Source organism: Pongo abelii, chromosome 10 (assembly GCF_028885655.2).
Source record: "Pongo abelii isolate AG06213 chromosome 10, NHGRI_mPonAbe1-v2.0_pri, whole genome shotgun sequence".
NCBI classification, from domain to species: domain Eukaryota; kingdom Metazoa; phylum Chordata; class Mammalia; order Primates; family Hominidae; genus Pongo; species Pongo abelii.
In genome coordinates, this window is record NC_071995.2 from 4,684,485 (window position 1) to 4,705,495 (window position 21,011).

The 21,011-nt window shown below is 38.6% G+C and overlaps 1 protein-coding gene across 1 annotated transcript in view; it reads left to right on the forward strand.

Annotated features, from left to right (window-relative positions):
* The window catches only part of NDUFA9 (NADH:ubiquinone oxidoreductase subunit A9), a gene marked incomplete at its 5' end in the record, with an annotated part of 40,894 nt that overhangs the window by 2,385 nt on the left and 17,498 nt on the right, over nt 1–21,011 (forward strand). The window contains 7 exon segments of the mRNA NM_001134130.1: nt 2,772–2,942; nt 3,303–3,400; nt 6,218–6,309; nt 7,512–7,653; nt 10,960–11,062; nt 16,892–16,959; nt 18,188–18,264. Of these exon segments, the coding sequence (NP_001127602.1) occupies nt 2,772–2,942; nt 3,303–3,400; nt 6,218–6,309; nt 7,512–7,653; nt 10,960–11,062; nt 16,892–16,959; nt 18,188–18,264 (751 nt within the window).

Sequence of the window (21,011 nt, forward strand, 5' to 3'; positions counted from 1 at the left end):
ATTATTAAAAAAACAAATAGCCATGTGAGGTTAGTGTGACATTACCTTCTGAGAAATTTCAAAGTAATAAAAGCAACTATTATTCATAGAATGCTTAATGTGCTCTAGGTAATGTGCTACATGGTTTATGTATGTTTAATCCTCTTAACAGTCCTTTGAGGTATTAATTCCTTAACTCAAGTAATTCTTCCCAGTTCATTGACTCTGCCATCTTTTGCTTGTCTTATCCTATGTCCTCACTTCGTTACTCATCACTCTTATCATTCCCTTTTATGCATTCTCAGCTCCCCAGCCCAACTCCCATTGTCGTAAACATTGACCCTGATTAAACAAAACTTTCCACGTAATTTGCTGCCTGCCACTGAGCAATGGAGAACGGGGCTAGGGAAAACTTCAAACTAATTTAAATTCATGAATACAAATCTCAAGTAGATTTTCAGTGCTACATTTTTCTAGGAAATTTGGTTTCCTTGTCTCCATAATCATTACTTAACATAGCGAGTTTCCTAAAACCTCTAACATGTGCTTTTGTCTCATTCTCAGCTTTACAGAGAAATCAAAGGAATCAGATGAGAACAGTCATTTTCCCACCATAAACTCTAATAGTTGATATGTGATAATTCTTTGCCTTTTCTCTTGTTACAGTGGGTGAGCTCCTTCTGTTCCAATCTGTGGCCAGTTCCTTCACTTTGCATTCAATCTCATCCTCTCAACTATTCATTCCCTTTCCTGAATCAGTAATTTTCTACCTCTACCGTGGAAATCATGTCATTTCCATCAGCACATAAATGTTAACTCGTATTTAAAACAAACAAACAAACAAACCTATCCCTGTCCTTGTTTCTCTAGTCCCATTTCTCCTTTCTCAGAAGGATTGTCTATACTCCTCATCTACTTCCTTGCCTCACAGCCTCTCTTGTTTGCTCCAGTCTGGCTTTCAGTCCCACTAATCCAATAAAATTGCTCTTATTTATGCCACCTACAGCCACATCCTCCAGCTTCTGTGGTCCTTTGTCCTCTTCCTACTTCACTTTCAGCATTTGGTAAAGTTAACCATTCTCTCCTTGAAACACTTTCTTTTTTTGGGGTTTTAGATTCTGTTTCCTTCTGAGTTTTTCTCCGACCTCATGGGACTGCTTTTTAATCTCCTTTACTAGTGCTTTGGGCTAGTCGCTAACCTTATCCATAAAGTGGTGATAAAGATAGCATTAAAAAAGATAATACCTATGCAGCACTTAGAATAATGCTGGACACCTGCCAAGAGCTCTGTAAAGGTAGCTGTTAATATGATGTTATTATTTTGTTATTATGATGTGTGTGGTCCATGATGTTTACTTTTAATTTCTGTCACTATCAGTGAGCTAGGCTATTTCTCCAATTCAATACTTTTGGATAGGGAAGAACAATGGCCTTTGGGCAGAATGCCACCTGAAAGTCATCCCTAGAAACAAACACAGATTTTCTAAAGAAAGTCCTGTTTGTGTCTTTCACCTCTCCCAGTGTACAAAGCACGAATGCTAAGCTCTGAAGTTTGTTGATTGGAGCAGAAGTGCATTAGCACTTTAAACCTTTTTGTTTCTACTTACATGAAAGTTGAGCAGCTAACTCTAAAATTCCTTTCTAAGGAGTTAGAAGTAACTTGAAAACTGGAGTGTATCCAAAAGAGATTCGCATTCCTGCCATATGAAGAATATTTGACAGGACGGGAATGTTTAACCTGGAGAAGAAGATATTTAGTGGGGCTATAATTGCTGCACTTAATTGTAGAAGAGGGATTAGACTTGTTCTTCGCCATTCTGGAGGAACACAGGGATAAAAACTTCTGGGAAGCAGTCACTGATTTCCCCTTGTGGTAGAACTTTCTTTCTGTTAGAATGGCTCAAAGCAGAATGGGCCGCTACAGGAAGTAGTGAGTTTCCCAACTCCACAGGTGTTCAGGCAAAAGCCAGATGATTTCTTTGCACACATGCTGTAGAGAAGATGTAAGCATTGGTACATGAACTTTGAGGGTTCATTCTAGTACCAAGAACCTCAGTCGATGAAAAAGAAATGGTGGAATGTTTGACAAGTCTCTTGCTGTTAAGCTTTCTAAAAGTCAGAACATCTTTTCTCAAGCACTTCACTCCTTTTATCATTATTTGTGATGTTCTTCAGTGGTTTTATAGTAAGTCTGAACTATTGAACTGCATTCTTTCTTTTTTTAATGTTCTGTACTAATAATCATCTGCTTCTGACCAATATCATCAACTTTGTTTTTCATTAGTCACCAGTTTCAGATTCTGTTCCAGGAGAGTCTTTTGCTGTTGCCCTGTGCTGTAGGCTTATTCATTCTACCTCTGCATTGTGATGTGTTCCTCATGGGATTCTGTCCTTTCTTTTTCTTTCTTCTTTAAGACCTTTCTCAAAACATTTTATCCAGGAATACTTCCTCATGGTAATGTGATTTATTGCTCCTTTATTACATATTCTCAGTTCCTTTTACCATATAGGCTTATACTTTCCTACTTTGTGACTGTTTAATGTGTTTTTTAAAAAATGTGACTTATCTTCTTAGGTAAGTTACATTGTATAGGGTAGGGAGTATATTTCCTCATGTCCTCTGGATTCTATGTTGTAGTAGTTTGTGTTTATTATTGCCCTTGATACTTAAATTGCTAAAGTACTGATTGCAAAATAATGTTACAAGTTTTTAGGGAAAGGAGCTATTTGTGTTCACAGTTTTAAAAATATTAATATTTGCCATGCTTGTATACTTTGGGGTTTTGTTTAAGGTTCTGCCATTACTGCAATAGCCACATCTGTGTGTCACGGCCCACCCCGTCGCCAGCTTCATCATGCCCTCATACCTCATGGGAAAGGTGGACGTTCCTCAGTCAGTGGGATTGTGGCCACTGTGTTTGGAGCAACAGGATTCCTGGGGCGATATGTTGTCAACCACCTTGGTAAGTAAAGTTCCTTGAGTTCATATGCTCCATTGCCATTGATCAGGATTGCCTGATGAGAAGCATGAGCTATGTTTCTCTTCATTTTAACAGTATTATGAATTACTCCTATCTTGGATGTATGTAGTTTTTATTTGTTGTGACATGAAGAGCACACTCATGCTCCTATATAGGAATTATTAGGATAGGAATAAGGGACTTTGAAAAGCTATGGCATCTTTAGCATGGCAAAATATTTTTTGTCAAATATAATATCAATTCACATACCATACTAGAATTTAAATATTTACCAAGTCACAATTGTATAATATATCCACATTATGTTAATGTTGATCCTTTTTTCAATCCATTCTCTTTTAGGACGCATGGGGTCACAGGTAATCATACCCTATCGGTGTGATACATATGACATCATGCACCTTCGTCCAATGGGTGACCTGGGCCAGCTTCTGTTTCTGGTAAGGGCCTTTATGACAGAATGAAGTTGACAAATACAAATTACTAAGATCATTTTTAGGAGTGATAGGCAGTATAATAAGGCAGTAATTTCTTCCCAGAATGGACCAAAGGCATCCTCTATTCCCAGGTCATTCTTTCAGCTAGGTTCCGGCATCTCCTTTGTCATGCAAGCTCTAGATTGGCAGTTGGCAAACTTTTTCTGTGAAGGGACAGATAGTAAATACTTCTGGCTTCGCAGGTCGTAGAGTCTTTGTCATAATTACTCAGCTCTGCCTTTGTAACTGGAAGTAGCCATAGACAATATGTACACAAATGGGCATGGCTGCATTTCAGTAAAATTTTATTTACAAAATGAGGCTGCAGGCTGAATTTGGCCTATGGACTATAGTTTGTCAATCCCTGCTCTAGACCTGTGCTGTCCAGTGTGGTAGCCACTGGCCACATGTGGCTACTGAGCACATGAAATGTGGCTAGTCTGAATTGAGATATGCTGTACGTATAAAATATACACCAGATTTCAAAGACTCAGTATGAAGAAAAGAATATACAATTCATCATTAATAATTTTTTATATTTGTTACATATTAAAATAATATTTTGGATATATTAGGTTAATTCATTATTAAAATGAATTTTACTTGTTTCTTTTTTACCTATGTGCTTCATGTTATATTTCTATTGGATAGTGCTCTATAAACATAAAAAAGTCACAAATAGGGTGTTTTATAACTTGGTTGTTTAGTATAGATTTAACTTAGAACAGTCCTTTCTGAGCATTCCCTTTGTCGTTCTTTAATCTACAGGTTCTTCCTTTAGGGCAGTAGTTGCCAATGGGGTGAGGCAGGGGAAAGAGGGTAGAGGAGGGCCATTAAGGGAGTGATTAATGGAACTCTTTGATTGTCACAGTGATTGGGGAGCAATCCTGGTTATTAGGTACAGGCCAGGGATGCTAAATATCCTACTGAGCACAGGACAGTCCCTTTCCACAAAGAGTTGTGCTGCCCCAAATGCCTGCAGCTAAGCTATTGATTGCTATACTCTCTGGGCCTTGATGTTTAAATCTACTGATCTTATAGCTGACTTCCTACTTGTTTTGTCCTGTAAGGAATGGAGTTACATATTTTCCCTTTTAAAAAAGATGTGCTAAACATCCTTACTATCTCTGGTAATATTCATACAGATTATTTGTAATCCCTTTAAAGTTTGATTTATTTTCATTTCATTTTCACATTTTCATTTATTCTTGACTCAGTGTTCACAAGCTAAGTATAATACTTATATCAGAAATTTCTTATTTCCAAAATGTTTTTCTTCTCCAAAATCTTACTATTAAGTATCTTCTTGGTATTAAAGTTACAGAAGCTTAGTTTATTCCTAGTTCTTTGTCCCTTAAGTTTGTTGGTCACCTTGTCAGAGCCTCAAAATTGAAGTATTTAAAAAGTGATGGGTGAAAACTTTTGAACCATTGGAATTAAACCAAATGACGTCTATTGCATTATTTCTGCAGAGATTTATTTCCTGAGTGTCTGGCATTGACCTGTGCTCTGAGCACGTTGGATGAGCAAGAGCACAGGAAACTCAGAGGCTTATATGTTTAGTGTTTGTTTATGTGTTTATTTTCAAGAAGGACTATTTGGGGTATGAGGTGCTGATTTCCCCACTTTAGTCTTTGTTTGCAACTGCTGTCTGAATGTCCATTTGGTTTGCCCACCTGACTGTGTGCCCTTGGGCCTTATCCCTGAAAGTTTGGTTTCCTTTTATTACATCATTCATTGCTGTAGATTTTATGTATATTTCACTTAATCGTCATAATAACCTCGTGAGGTAAGTTGTGTTTTCTAATTTTACTTGGGGCTTGAAGAGATAATTTGTACAAAGTTAGTATATGGCAAACTGGGATTCGCATTCCTGTCTGACTCCAAAGCCACTGTTTAGACTGTGTCTTTTAACCCACTTTCTATCATCAGTCCTAACTGGTTCTTCCTGCTGGGGCTTCATCTTTTTGTTCTTGAATCTGATTTTATAGTTTGTTTTCTCTTTTCTAAATTAAACAGGCATTTTAGTTCTCTCTCTCTCTCTTTCATCCCCACTTTCTTTCTCTTTTCCCTTCTTGTTCTGTCTCCTTCCTATTGCACTGACTCATGCATGTGCACTTATTATTTGGTGCTAAGAAATTCTTATTACTTGTTATCTTCCATTGAAATGCTTATAGAAACCTGCCCTTGGCTCACCCTGAAGTTTTAGGTAGTTCTTTTTGACTCTTGTTTTTATGTTGTTAATGGAGAAATTACTAGATCTGGGGTTATAAAAGAGGAAAGAATTAAAAAGAAATAAGGAAATAGTCGTGAATGGCCCCAACTGACACTAGCCTTTAAAAGACACTCTTCCTATCTTCAGTCTGTAAGTGGTTGCTGTCAAAAAGGGAAAGTCTATCTCCTTAATGCTCCTTGCTTCTTTGGCTGTATTTCCGGATTGGAGACTTGGTCTCCTGGGTTTCTTTTGAAACTTAGTAGGGAGTAGTTGGGTGGACAAAAACTAATATGCTCCATTAAAAATCAATAGCTTCCTTTTTAGCTCTGTCATTTGATTACCTGAGTAAAGTGTACTTTTACCTGTTTGTCTCCAAAAGAGTGAGGGAATCAGCAGGGAGTTTCAGACGTCATTTCTGTGGTAATAAGTGGAGCTTAGATGAAATGGCACCATATTATGACTACAGCAGATGGCCCATTTTGAAACTTGCGTTGAGGAGGCTGCAGAAGTGTTGAATGCTGAGGTATACCCCTATGTTTTCATCCGATTGCTTTCTGCTATCATAGGAATGGGACGCGAGAGATAAAGATTCTATCCGACGAGTAGTACAACACAGCAATGTGGTCATCAATCTTATTGGACGAGACTGGGAAACCAGGTAAGTCTTTGACTGTCGTTTCTTCTTTGCTTAAGTCTTAGTTAGGGCTTAATAGACCTTCGTTGGGCACCTTCTATGTGCCAGCTATCACAGTGACATTTTCAATTAGTGAATAAGGGTTGGTTGAACAACCGCTTGCATACCCAGTGACACCCCTGAGGAGATGTAGCTGACATTAAGTCTGGTATAAGTCAGCAGTGTGATATACTGCCCATAAAAATCCAGTAGGTGGTATTGTTGTGGCTGGTGTTGGTCCTGTGCTTGGATCAGTCCCTATGGGATGGGGTTAGGAAATAGGATTTTGCCTGTTCTGCTGTTTAGCAAGCTGAACTTTGGTTTTTCTTGTGTAGACAGTGTTCTAGATGTCTTTTCTGCATTATTAATTGGAGATGGCGCGGGGACTAATTTGAACAGTTCTTTGTGTGGATTGTTTATTAACAAATAATGTTTCAGTCCTATAGTCCACAACACTTTGTTTACACCTCTTTTTTTAGCGTTAAAGTTTGACTTAGTTTTCTAATATATGTCTGTTTTATAAATTATTTGATGACTTGGGGGTCTAACTCAACTTTTTATCCCCCCTAATGATTAACATAGTATATTGTACAGAGTAAACATTTAGTTAATGTTACTGAATGAAATTGTTGACTGACTTGTTTTTAGTTTCCTTTTTTTTCCCTTGCGGGGAACAAAGTCCCGGGGTAAGAAGTGATTCCTAACACTTCAGCAACCAGTACGGCCAGGTTTCTTTAAAGGGCTTCAGCCTCAGGATTCCCTGATAATGCAGAACATGATGTATACTGGATTTCTAACTTAGAGTAGGCCTTAAATTGTGTAGAGTAATGACAGTGCGCAGAGCTGTCAACTTTTTTTAAAAAATAATTTTGGCTTAAAAAAATTTAAAAAAAATTTTTTTTTTTTTTTTTTTTTTTTTTTAGAAATAGAGACAGGGTTTTACCGTTTTGCCCAGGCTGGTCTTGAACTCCTGGGCTCTAGTGATTCACTCGCCTTGGCCTCCCAAAGTGCTGGGATTACAGGCATGGGCCACCACACCCGGCCAAATTTAGCTTTAAGTTAAATCATTGCTGTTTAAAAGTTTAAGTAGTATGAATTTCAGTACTGTTACGAAAACCAGCTTATCACTTAAAGCTTTGAGATCCTGTGTGTGGAGTTCTTAACCAATCCTTTTTTTTTTCTTCCAGAAACTTTGATTTTGAGGATGTTTTTGTGAAGATTCCCCAAGCAATTGCTCAACTGTCCAAGGAAGCTGGAGTTGAAAAATTCATTCATGTTTCACATCTGAATGCGAATATTAAAAGCTCTTCTAGATATTTGAGAAATAAGGTAAGTAACAAATTGATGTGGGAAGTGGTTCACAGAGCCAGAGTTTCTTGGCCCATTTGAAACATGATTTCAGTGAGAAGGGTTTATCACAGACATATGTAGAATTAAAAGGTTTTCTGATTCCCTGCATCCAGAACTAGGGGTGTGTGTGATGTTTTGACATTTTGATTGTGTGCCTTCTGTTTGTAGGGAACTGTGCTAAGGGGCTTCAGAGTTGGCTAGACCATGTTACTATTGGCATTCAGATACTTAAAGTTTCTTTGGGGCATCATTGAATTATACAGAAACCATCACAGATTTCTGCCAAAGGAATCATACCTGTGTCATCTACCATGGTTAAAGGACCATCTTTCTTTCTCACCCCTTGCACTGTAGTGGTTTTATGCCACTCTTAAAGGGGTGATGCGAAGGCTCAGAATGACAGGGATTAATATTTGCCAGGGAAGATGCCTATTCACACAGTACTTATGCTCCTTTTACTCCCAGAAATCCCATACCTAGAGACTGACCACTGTAGTTTGGAGTCAGTCTGTAACCTAAGTGAAACGTGTTCATTATTAGGGACTCAGAAGGGATATCAGTGTCTGGCAGTGCGCTTAACATTGGGATTCTGCCATATGGAAGCCTGTTTTCAATCATACTGATAAGGACAACAGAGTTCCTTGATAATGGTTCCAAGTTTTTGACTCACCACATTAGTTTACTGGATAAACTATTCATTAAGCACCTACTATGTATCACATATTGTGTTAAGCACTGTGGCTACAGTAGTAAATAGAGAGAAAATAAGAGAGAGGATACTTGTGCCTGCCTCTGCCCAAACATTCATAAAATCATCAGAATTTCATGACTGGAAGGGAATGGGAGGTGTCAATGGTGAGGAAGAGAGAAGAGTCAAAGATGTCCAGCCCTCTGGCTGAAGCCAGTGGGTAGGTGATAGTACTGTTGAATCAGATGGGAAATACTTGAGAGGGACTAGGCTGTAGGGCAGTGACTCTTAGCCTTAGTTGCACATTAAAACCACTGAGGGAGCTTTTAAAAATTCTGATGCCTAGGCTATGCTCCAGACCAATTAAAACAATTTCTGGGGTTGCAACTTCAACACCAGTATTTTTTAACTCTCTGTAGGTAATTCCGAGTACAGCAAAGATTGAGGAGCACTATTTTACTTGAGAGAATGGAAGATGATTGAGTTTTGGACTCACGTTTCAGGTGCATTTCAGATGTGTGTCGATCTGGAGGTCAGAAGAGAGGTCTGGGTTGGAGACAGAAATGTGGGAGTTACCAGCATTTGTTGTTAATTGAAGTAATGACAGGGGAGAAGATGGCTGAAGATTGAGAAGGGAGTTTCAGATTGGGCCCAGAACATACCAATGGTTAGTAATCTGGTAGAGAAGGAGGCACCTGCAGAAACCCAAACCAATCAAACAGAAAGACTAAGCAGGACATGATAAGGCAGAAGGGAAACCAGGAGAGTACAGTGCTAGGGAAGCCATGGCAAGACAGTCTCACAGGAGGAAGTGAATACTTACGAATGCTATTGAGAAGTCAAGCAAATATTAACTGTAAAGTCACCTTGGATCTACTGACATGGAGGTCATTGGTGATCTTATCAAGAATAGATTCAGTGCAATGGTTGGAGCAGAATCCAGAATGCGAGTGCGTGAAGAGTGAGTTGGAACTGAGGAAGTGGGAATGGTAAGGGTAGGTACATTTTCAGGTAGCTTGACTGGCAAGAGGAAGATGAAAGACTGAGAGGATAGAAGCTGGAGGGGGATGTGGAGTTGGTATTTTTTTTTTAAGTTAGAGGATCTACATTGTTTACATGCTGGTAAAAAGAGTGAGGCTGAGGATGTGGAAGAGAGAGTAAATTGGACAGGTTCCTGAAAAAGTGAAAGGACCTGAGCTCTAAAGCATTGAAAGAGGCACTGTTCCTCCCATCAGGTAAGAGAGGAGGAGAAAATTGTGCTTTATATACCAGAGTTTGTAGATTTAGTGGTGAGAACTAGAGGTGGTTTTTCCTCTACTGTCTTATATTTTCTCTTTTATTAGAAGGCAAAGTCATTTACTGGAAGGAAGAGAAAAGAAAGGGATGTCTGAAATTTGAATAGAATAGAAAATGTTTCATATAGTCTTGTGGGAAGGTAAGTTAATTAGAGGAAAACACGGTTTTTGGGAAATGTTGAGGGCCCGGTTAAAATTGGAGGCATGAGTTTATAGTGGTACCAATTCATGATTTTTATTGACTCATTTTCCTGCCAGCTGCTCAAGGCAGTGGGAGTGCATGGCCCAAGGGAGGCAAATGGAGTTCTTCTAGGATTAGAATTTTGCCTGGTGGCTAGAGTAAAGGACAAAGGGACAAGGTAGTTTACAATGTTGGCAAGAGAGTGGTGAGAAGATGGTCTTTGGAACCTAATCTGGAATTCAGAGAGAAGAACAGGAACAGTCGGAAGAGTTGATACAGGGGAAGCAGAATCAGTGCACTAGAGTTCTTGAGAAAGTTGAGAAACAGGTATCCCAGGAGCAGATGAACAAAGAACAGGCAGGCTGGAAATTGTAGGAAATGGACATCTAAGAGTAGGATGTCTTCATTTAATACCTCAGAAGAAGAGCAATTCCAGATGCTGATATAGTAGGTGGTGTAACTGAGTTAAGAGTGGTAGAGGTGGAAGGAAGAGGAGGTCATTGGAGTTGAGCAGCTCAAGAACCTGAGAAGTCCAAGCCCACTTGGACATCATGTCACCCCCAGTGGTGGTGGAAGTAGAAAGGAAGACTGAATTAGGTGCTGATATTTTCATCGAACAAGAAGACTTGCCTAGGAGGCTAGTAGATGATAACAAGTAAGGATGGTACAGCAGTTGAGATTAGGAAGATTAGTTACTCTATCCCCAACCTCCTTTGGATATGTAGGTACTGGTGACACTTCCATTATTGTAGCCTGCTGCCACCATACTGTCCTTTTTCTAACAGGCTGCTAGATGATTGACACAAACCAGAGAATCTGTAAATAGAAGGAAAAATGGAGGCTGAAAAAATTCTACTTTGATTTTTCTGCTTCTTCAATGTAAGCTTCCTTTAAAATAAAAAACGGGAAGAGACCCAACCAAATCTGTAAGGTGCAGGACATTTTTGTGGATTATATTTTTTAAAAGTTCTGTGTAACTGAGTTTTATGAATTACACGATTACCTTTATCTGGAGGAAAATATCACCTTTGAAATACAAGTCATGTTTTAATAGTGGAAAGAATGGATGCTTTATTCACTTGTCTCTAAACTCAAAACAGGTTTGTTTGGTTATTGTTTAGGCTGTTGGAGAGAAAGTAGTGAGAGATGCATTTCCAGAAGCCATTATCATAAAGCCATCGGACATCTTTGGAAGAGAGGATAGATTCCTTAATTCTTTTGCAAGTACGTATTCTTTCTTAATGGTAAAAGAGAGGGATACTGATTAACCAAGTTGAAGTTGCTCAAGCTAACACTTTTCTCTGATTGGCAGACTAAGGATATATTTTTTCTTTCCCAGTTGCCTTTTTCTCCCCTAAGTTTATATTTTCATAGTCAATGTAGTCTTTGTTATATTCCATATCAAAAGAAGCAACTTAGATTAATGGAAAGAGCATGAACTTGGGAGTCAGAGACTTGAGTTTAAGTCTTGGTCCAGCTAACTCTGTGACCTTGGCAAATACTCGAATATCACATGGAATAGGTTCTCTATCCTAAAATCCCCTGTGTTATATGTATTGATTCTTACTCTCCTACCCACCCGCAACCCCAGACAACCACTGATCCTTTTATTGTCTCTATAGTTTTGCCTTTTCCAGGATATTATATATATGGTCAGAATCATGCAGTATGTAGCCTTTTTAGGTGGACTTCTTTCACCTTCTTTCACTTAGCAATATGCATTTAAGGTTCTTTCATTTCTTTTCATAGCTTGATAGCTCATTTCTTTATATTAGCTAAATAGTATTCCATTGTGTGGATTCCATTGTATTGGATATTGGTTTATCCAATTTAGATGTTTCTATCTTGTTTTTCCCCCTGTTGTTTGTGTCCACCTAACTCTGTAATAATTCTACTTAAAAAAATGTGTGGTAAAATATACGTAGTATAAAATTTCCTGTCTGCTGTGGGCTAAATTGTGCCCCCTCATAATTCATATATTGAAGCCTTAACACCATTGTGAATTTATTTGGAGTGAGGACTTTTGGAGGAAATTAAGGTTAAATGAGGCCATAAGGGTGAGGTCGTAATTCAGTGGGATTGGTGGCCTTATAAGAAGAGGCACAAAGAGAGATCTCTCTCTCCCTGTGTGCACATACTGAGGAAAGGCCATATATGAGGACATAGCAAGAAATCTGCTGTCTACAAGCCAGGAAGAGAGCCCTTACCAGGAACCAAACTGGCTGGCACTTTGATCTTGAATTTGCCAGCCTCCAGAACTGTGAGAAAATACATTTTTATTGTACAAGCCACCCAGTCTATGGTGTTTTGTGATGGTAGCCTGAGCAGACCAAAATAGATTTTGGTACCAAGAAGTGGGGTGCTGCTGTAACAAATACCTAAAAATGTGAACGTGCCTTTGGAACTAGGTAAAGGTAGAGGCTAGAAGAGTTTTGAGGTACCTAGTAGAAATATGGACATTAAGGGTGATTTTTGTAAGGTCTCAGATGGAAATGAGTAATATGTCATTGGAAACCGGAGGAAAGGTGATCCATGTAATAAAATGGCAAAGAAATTGGCTGATCTGTGTGTGTTCTAGTGGAAGGTAGAACTTGTGAGTGATAAAATTGTTTATTCAGCTGAGAAGATTTCTAAGTACAAAGTATTGAAGAAATGCCTTGGTTCCTCCCGACTGCTTATAATAGAATACAAAAAGAGAGAAAGATGAAATGAAGAAGGACTTGTTAAGCAAAAAGGAACCAGAACCTGAAGATTTGGAAAATTCTCAGCTTACCCATATTGCAAAAAATGAGAAAGCTTGTTTTGAAGAGAACACTAAGAGTGTGGCTGAACAACCATCTGATGAAGAGATTGTGGACGCGACTCACCAACTAATAAGCTATCTTGGCAGAAGCCAGGAATAGAGATGAGATTACATCAGCAAAGTCACCACCAGTTTGAACTAGAAGGGGCAGAATGAAAGAAGCCTGTCTGACTTCTGATATCCTAGAGGACCAGACCACAGAGCTATTTGGCTGTGAATTTGAACTATTCTTCAAGAAAAGGGAAGAATGACCCCAAAAGTGGTTCAGAGATGTTTAGAACTACCTCTTTGGTTTCAAAGGATGGGGCCATTGCCTCGGTTTAAACAGATCACACGGTCTTTGTCAGAGGCCTTGGAGGTGGGACCACCCAGAGTCTTGGAGGTACAGCTGCCTGATCCTTGGGGCTACAGCCCCCTGGAAACTTTGAGATGTGACCCTCTGCCCAGCAGAGCTATTGGGGTGGGACTGCTGCCCCAGTAGGTCCTGGAAGTTAGAACTACCGCTTCAGTGGGTCCTGAAGGTGAGACCACCACCTCTGTGAATCTAGAAGGCAATGCATCTAGGCAAAGAAGATTATTCTTGATTTTTAGTAGCCACCCTAATAGGTGGTATTTCATTGTGTGTGTTTTTTATTAGATTCTAAAATCTAATAGAATTTACCTTGCAAGTTTTGGACTTGCTTGGGACTTGTTACCCTTTCTTCTTTCTTACGTCTTCCTTTTAGAATAGGAATGTCTATCTTATGCCTGTCTCACGGCTGTATTTTGGAAGCACATAACTTGTCTGGTTTCACATGTTCATAGTTAGGAATTTTGCCTCAGGATGACCCACACCTTGAGTCTTATCTATATCTGATTTAGATAATATTTGGATGTGACTTTGGAGTTTAGAGTCTTAAGACTAAGACAAGATTAAGACCCTTTTAACTATTTATAAGAGTATAGTTCAGTAGTATTAAGATATTTACATTGTTGTACAACCAATCCCCAGAACTTTTTCATCTTGTAAAACTGAAATTCTGTACCCCTTAAACAACTCCCTGTTCCCTCCTTCCCCCCAGCCCCTGGCAACTACCATTCTGCTTTTGGTTTCTATGAATTTGACCACCTCATATAAGTGGAATCATACAGTATTTGTCTTTTCGTAGCTGGCTTATTTGACTTAGCATAATATGCAAGGTTCATCCCTGTTGTACTACGTGATGTGATTTCCTTCCTACTGAAGGCTGAATAATATTCTGTTATATGTGTATACCACATTTTGTTTAATAAGCCATCCATCAATGGATACTTGGGTTGCTTCCCACTTTTGGCTATTGTGAATAATGCTGCAATGACCATGGATGTACAAAATATAGCTAATTTAAGTTATTTGGTGTATGTACTGAGAAGTGGAATTCTGTATCATATGGTATATCTATTTTTACTTTTTCGACAAGCCACCATAGTGTATTCCATAGTGGCTGCACCATTTTACATTGCCACCAACAGTGCACAAGGTTTCCAATTTCTCCAGATCTTTGTCAACATTTGTTATTTTCTGGTTTTTTGATAATAGCCATCCTAATGGTTGTAAGGTGGTATTTCATTGTGTGTGTTTTTTTTTGTTTTTGTTTTTGAGATTGGGTCTTGCTCTGTCACCTAGGCAGTGATACAATCACAGCTGACTGCAGCCTTGAACTCCTGGGCTCAGGGGATCCTCCTGCCTCAGTTTCCTACATAGGTGGGACTGCAGGTGTGTACCACCACACCTGGCTAAAAATATTATATGTATTTTTGTAGAGACAGGTCTTGCTCTCTTGCCTGGGCTGGACTCAAACTCCTGGCCTCAAGCAGTCTTTTTGCCCCAGCCTCCCAAAGTGCTGGGATTATAGGCATGGGCCACCATGCCTGGCAACAATGTGGTTTTGATTTATGTTTTCCTAATGATTAGTGATGTGGAGCATCTTTTCATTGCTTTTTGGCTACTTTATTATTTGGAGAAATGTCTATTCATGTCCTTGGCTAATTTTTTAAATTGGGTTGTTTATTTTTGTTATTGAGTTGTAGGAATTTTTTATTTATTCAGAACATTAAATGCTTATCAGATATGTGATTTGTAAAATTCTCTCATTTTTTAGTTTGTCTCTTCACTCTGTTGTGTTCTTTGATGCACAGACGTTTTTAATTTTGATGTAGTCAAGCTTATCTATTTTTACTTTTGTTGCCTGTGCTTTTAGTATTGTAGCTAAGGAGTCGTTGCCAAGTCCAATGCCATGAGGCTTTCTCCTTTTGTTTTTGTCTAAGAGTTTTAGAGTTTTAGCTCTGAGGTTTAGGTCTTTGATCCATTTTGACTTAGTTTTTGTGTATGGTATGAGGTAAGGGTCCAATTTTATTCTTTTGCATGTAGATATCCAGTATGTTGAAAAGATTGTCTTTCCCCATTGAATGGTCTTGGTGCTTTTGTTGGAAATCATTTGACCATGTATGCAAGAGTTATTTTTCTCTGTTCCATTGCTCTGTATGTTTGTCTTTATGCCACTGTTTTGATCACTACACTGTTTTGATTACTGTGCCTTTGTAGTAAGTTTTGAAATCAGAAAGTGTGAGACTTCCAAAAATTTGTTCTTTTTCAAGATTGTTTTGGCTATTTAAAGGAATCCCTTTAAACGCCATGTGAATTTTAGAATGGAGTTTTCTATATTTCTGCAAAAATAAAAAGCCATTGGAATTTTGATAGAGGTTGCATTAAATCTGAGATTGCTTTGGGTAGAATTGACATATGTCTTAGTCCATTTTGTGGTACAACAAACGTTGAGTAATTTATAAAGAAGAGAAATTTATTTCCAACAGTTCTGGAGGCTGGGAATCTCAAGATCCAGGTGCTGTCATCTGGTGAGGGCCTTCTTGCTGTGCGCTTACATGGTGGAAGGTGGAAGGGTGAAAGGGACAAATGCTATGTCCCCACATGGCAGAAGAGGAGAAGAGCAAGCTAGCTGAATGCTGCATGAAACCTCCTTTATGAGGGCCTTAATCCCATTCATGAGGGAGCACCCTCATGGCCTAATTATCTCTTAGTTCATATCACACTGGCGACATCTGAACTTTTTAATATTTAAACCGTAGCAACATCCTAACAATATTAAGTCTTCCATTCCATGAACTTGGGATGCCTTTCCATTTAATTGTGCCTTTAATTTCTTTCAGCAATGTTTTGTGGTTTTCAGCATATGTGTGTTTTGCCACTTTGATAAAGTTTATTTTTAAGTATTTTATTCTTTATTGTACTGTTGTGAATAATTTCTACTCTTTTTTTTTTTTTTTTTTTTTTGAGACAGAGTCTCACTCTGTCACCCAGGTTGGAGTGCGGTGGCACGATCTCGGCTCACTGCAACCTCTGCCTCCTGGGTTCAAGCGATTCTCCAGCCTCAGCCTCCCAAGTAGCTGGGACTACAGGTGTGTGCCACCACACCCAGCTAATTTTTGTATTTTTAGTAGAGATGGGGTTTCACCACATTGGCCAGGCTGGTCTCAAACTCCTGACCTTGTGATCCACCCGTCTTGGCCTCCCAAAGTGCTTGGATTGCAGGCATGAGCCACTGTGCCCGGCCTAATTTCTACTCTTAAATGCTATTTAAAAAAAAGAAAAACAAACAAACAAAAAAAACAAAAAAAAACTTTTTTAATCTAACATTTAAACTACTTGGGATTTGTTTTAGTTTATGGTGAGAACTAAAACATTATCTCACATTTTTTTCAAATAGCAGAGTAATTGTGCCAGCACCATATATCAGCTAATATTTCCATCAGGCCCTTTTTCTGGGTTACCTGTGCTGTATCACTCATCTGTTGATACAGCAGCAGAACTCATCTAGATATTAACTAGATAGACAGCTCATCTGTTCTGTTGCCATATCAACAGATAAGTATCATAAGGAGGAAGAGTTCTGTGTTTCTCCTTAGAATGGGTGCAACTAGAGTCCAGTCTTGGGCATGGCAATGCATTTAGCATTGCAGAGCAGACTAGTTTTCAAGGCATTTGACCTCTTTTCTTTGTTCTTCATGGTTTTAAACGTTTGGCCTTTTTATTTTCCGAGTTTGTTATCTGAAAAACTAATGACTGCCTTTTGTAAGTGCATTCATTTCCTCAGAGTCAGCTACATTCATTATATTATTTCTGTTATGCACAATAATTATGTTAATCTTAAGATTGTTGGGTCTTACAGCAACTTAAGCCTTCTCAGTATAGTTCTTATTCTTTCTTCCGCTAGGTATGCATCGGTTTGGTCCTACACCCCTTGGTTCCTTGGGCTGGAAGACAGTTAAACAACCAGTATATGTAAGTACTTGGATGAAGGGGGTCAGAAAGGGATTTTTGATGAATTCAGATTTCAGTGATCAAGTTTCTGGTTTTGTCCTAATTTAGTAACTCTGTCATTTTCTTTGTCAACTTGTGTCAGCTAGCTGCCTCTCAGTTTACTTAAGAGGTACATGCCTTCTCTGTGTCTTCACTTGTTCATTTAAGAAAAAATTATTGAACTCATAATGTGCTAGACACATCATACATGTCACGTGTCACTAGGGAAATAAAGATATTAACTAGCTAGACACAAATTGCTGTTCTCAAATTACTTTCAGTCTGAGGCAGATAAATAAAGCAGTTATTGTACAATGTGATGAGTGCTATGATAAGGAGAGGGTTTTATGTAATTACATCAGAAGGGCACCTAATCTAGACTTGGGCATTTCAAAAGGAAGGGCATTTAGGGTAAAACCTTAAAGATGACTAAAGGTAAGCCTGATGAAGGGAGTTGGGGAAGAGTATTGCATGCAGAGGGAACAGTATATACAGGGGCCCAGAGGTGAAAGAGCATGTTGGATTCCATGTTAGATTGAACCAAGTTTTCTCAGTAGTGGCACTATTGACATTTTGAGCCAGATAATTCTTCATTATGGGGGTTGTTAAAGGATGTTTGGCAGCATTCCTGGCCTCTAGCCACTAGATGCCAGTCACACCACCCTTCAGTTGTGACAACTGAAAATGACTCCAGACAGTTGTCAAATGTCCCCTGGGGGCCAAAATCACTATTACTATTATTGTTTTTGAAAATCAAAATGGTAGAATATTAGCAATTCCATATGGTTCAGCCTAATAGCTTGTGATGGTCAATAAGAGAGTTGGGAGTGGTAAGACATGAGCTTGGCAAGTTGTGGGCAAAAGCAAATCAGAAAGGCCTCAAGCTATCTGAAGGTAAGTGTGTTCCTACTACAGAAAATACTTGGATGAGCCTTGGATTATGCGTACTTGGAAAATACTTGGATAGCAGGGATTATTTGAGCTCTTGAGAAGGCTCATTCTTTTAAGAAGCTTTCTGGGAATAGATAATGCCATTATTTTAACTTCACATTTTCTTTGTTGAGATCGGTGTGGCCTTCTTCCTTTCTCCTTCCTTCCTTCCTTCTTTCCTTCCTTCCTTCCTCCCTTCTTTCCTTTCTTTCTATCTCTCCATCTCCCATTCTATCTCTTTTTCAACAATTACTTAAACGTATATTATAATTTCTTACAGGTCGTAGATGTATCCAAAGGAATTGTTAATGCAGTTAAGGATCCTGATGCCAATGGGAAATCCTTTGCTTTCGTTGGGTAAGTGCTTAGAGTTTGAATTTAAAATTGTGCTATTATAATGAAGGAATCAATGTCTAAATTAGTTACTAACAGATTTATTTGTTGCACTTTTACAATATCAAAATCTCCTCATTGCTTGCATTAAATCAGAATTCGAGGGAACCTGGAATCTACTTTAATGAATGATTCTTCTGTTACCAAAGTCTGAGAACCACTGCCCTAGACTGTTACATATACTTAGTCCAATGACCCTTAGGGATGGTTTTGTACTACTCCAGTGATGTTTTTAATATATAAAAGGATATTGCTGTAAATTCTAAAACACAAACAAAACACTTTTAGGGAGTGAGTATGGTTATAAAACCACATTAATTTTGATGGAGTATCACAATGCCCCCAGAGGCTGAAAAATGGATGGTTTATAGCACAATTACTAGTGCTGTGCAAGATTGATTATTTCTTTTATGCTCTTTGCTGAAATTTGCTCTCAGAAAAAAAGGGGTACAGTTAAGCTATGTGACTTACCTGAAATTACTAAATCATGTCACAGCTAAGCTTAGGAATTTTTTTGCTGAATTAACTAAAAGTCAAAAACTAAGACTTCATTTGCCAAGTTGAGAGGTATCAAATTCACCTGGTAAGTGGTTCAGAACCCTGTGATTCTGTGAAGCAAACACTTGGCATCTATGAAAGTTGAGGATCTGGCTCAGTGATTAAGGGATAGCCTAATTCCTAAGAAATATTTGCCTCTAGGGGAAAATGACACTCTTCTCTTTAAGCCAAGAGGCATAGAATATATTCCCAGAATTCTGAATCTATACATTGTTATGTTCCACTATTATTATTTAATAAATCATTTTTTTCAGTGTGAAAAGTCTTGGTTTTCCATGTCAACTAGCAGCTGCAAAATATATTTCTCCTTTTCAGTTCCCAGTTTGGTACATTAGCATGCAATCAGTTATATAGTCTAGGTAAGAATTACAATTCAATATATTCAATACAGGTTTGATAAAATACTAAACACAAAAGACATTAGTTCCAGTGAAGAGCTACATGGACTAGGATTTCAGGGAATAAATGAGCAGAAATGGCTTTGTGAACTTTACTTGCTCTAGCTCTGGATGAGTTGCACGTTTTCCTTTTTACCTTTGCCCAGCCATTATCCTTTTGTCTGGGCTCCAGTAAGTCATTGTTGTTTGGCATAATGATGGAAAAAATAATACTAGACATTGCAGTGTAGATATTTTTCCTCTTGAAATTGTAGATACGCATCTACACATTTCTTGTCTCTTCAGCCCCAGGAAAAAACTTTGCTTCTTTCTCTGATATTTTGAGGCTAAGGCAGTGGCGTAAGACTATAATTTTCCTCCTAGGTTTTTTGTAGTTATGAATTATATTATGTTGGTCCATTCTATTTGCCATTCATTCATAAAATACCTATTGATACACACTCATACAACATTACACACAAGTGTGATGATGAATAAACACATTCAGTGAAATCACGATGTATAAGATCAGCATAGAAAAATCAATATATACTAGTAAATGAACAATGTGAAAATAAAATTAAGAAAAGAATTTTATTCACAGCAGTGTAAAAAATAATAGAATATTTAAGTATAAATTTAATAATTAAATTTATTATATTATACCTAATAAATAATAAGACATACCATGTTCATGGATTGGATGAGTCAGTATGATTAAAATGATAATTTCCTTCAAATTGATTGACAAATTCAACTTAATTCTATCAAAATTCCAACAGACTTTTTTGCAGAAGTTGATAAATTGATTCTAAATTTATATGGTAATGCAAAGACCCACAATAGACAAAACAGTTAAGTTTCATAACTTAATAGCTATAATTATCAAGATAGTGTGGTACTGACATAAGAATTGACATATAGATGAATTAACCAGAATTGATAGTTCAGAAATAAATCTTTATGGACAATTGATTTTTGAAAAAGGTGCTATGGCATTTCAGAGGAGAAAGGATAGTCTTTTCAACAAATGGTTTTGGGATATCCACATTAAAAAAAAGATGAACTTCAACTCCTACCTCGCACTCTATGTGAAAAAATTAAAATAATTCAGAGACTTCAGTGTAAGAGTTATAAAACAAGGATTGCTGGCAAGATGGCTGAATAGGAACAGCTCCAGTCTGCAACTCCCAGCGAGATTGACACAGAAGGCGAGTGATTTCTGCATTTCCAACTGAGGTACCTGGTTCATCTCATTGGGACTGGTTGGATGGTGGGTGCAGTCCAAGGAGGGTGAGCCAAAACAGGGTGGGGTGTCACCTCACCCAGGAAGCATAAGGGGTCGGGGAACTCCCTCTCCTAGCCAAGGGAAGCCATTAGGGACTGTACCATGCACTCTGGCCCAGATACTGCGCTTTTCCCATGGTCTTTGCAATCCGCAGGCCGGGAGATTCACTAAGGTGCCCACGCCACCAGGGCCCTGGGTTTCTAGCACAAAACTGGGCAGCCGTTTGGGCAGACACTGGGCTAGCTGCAGGAGTTTTTTTTCCATACCCCAGTGGCACCTGGAACGCCAGTGAGACAGAACCTTTCACTCCCCTGGAAAGTGGGCTGAAGCCAGGGAGCCAAGTGATCTGGCTCGGCAGGTCCCACCCCCACAGAGCCCAGCAAGCTAAGATCTACTGGCTTGAAATTCTTGCTCCTAGCACAGCAGTCTTGAGTTCAACCTGGGACGTATGAGCTTGGGAGGGAGGGGCGTCCACCATTGCTGAGGCT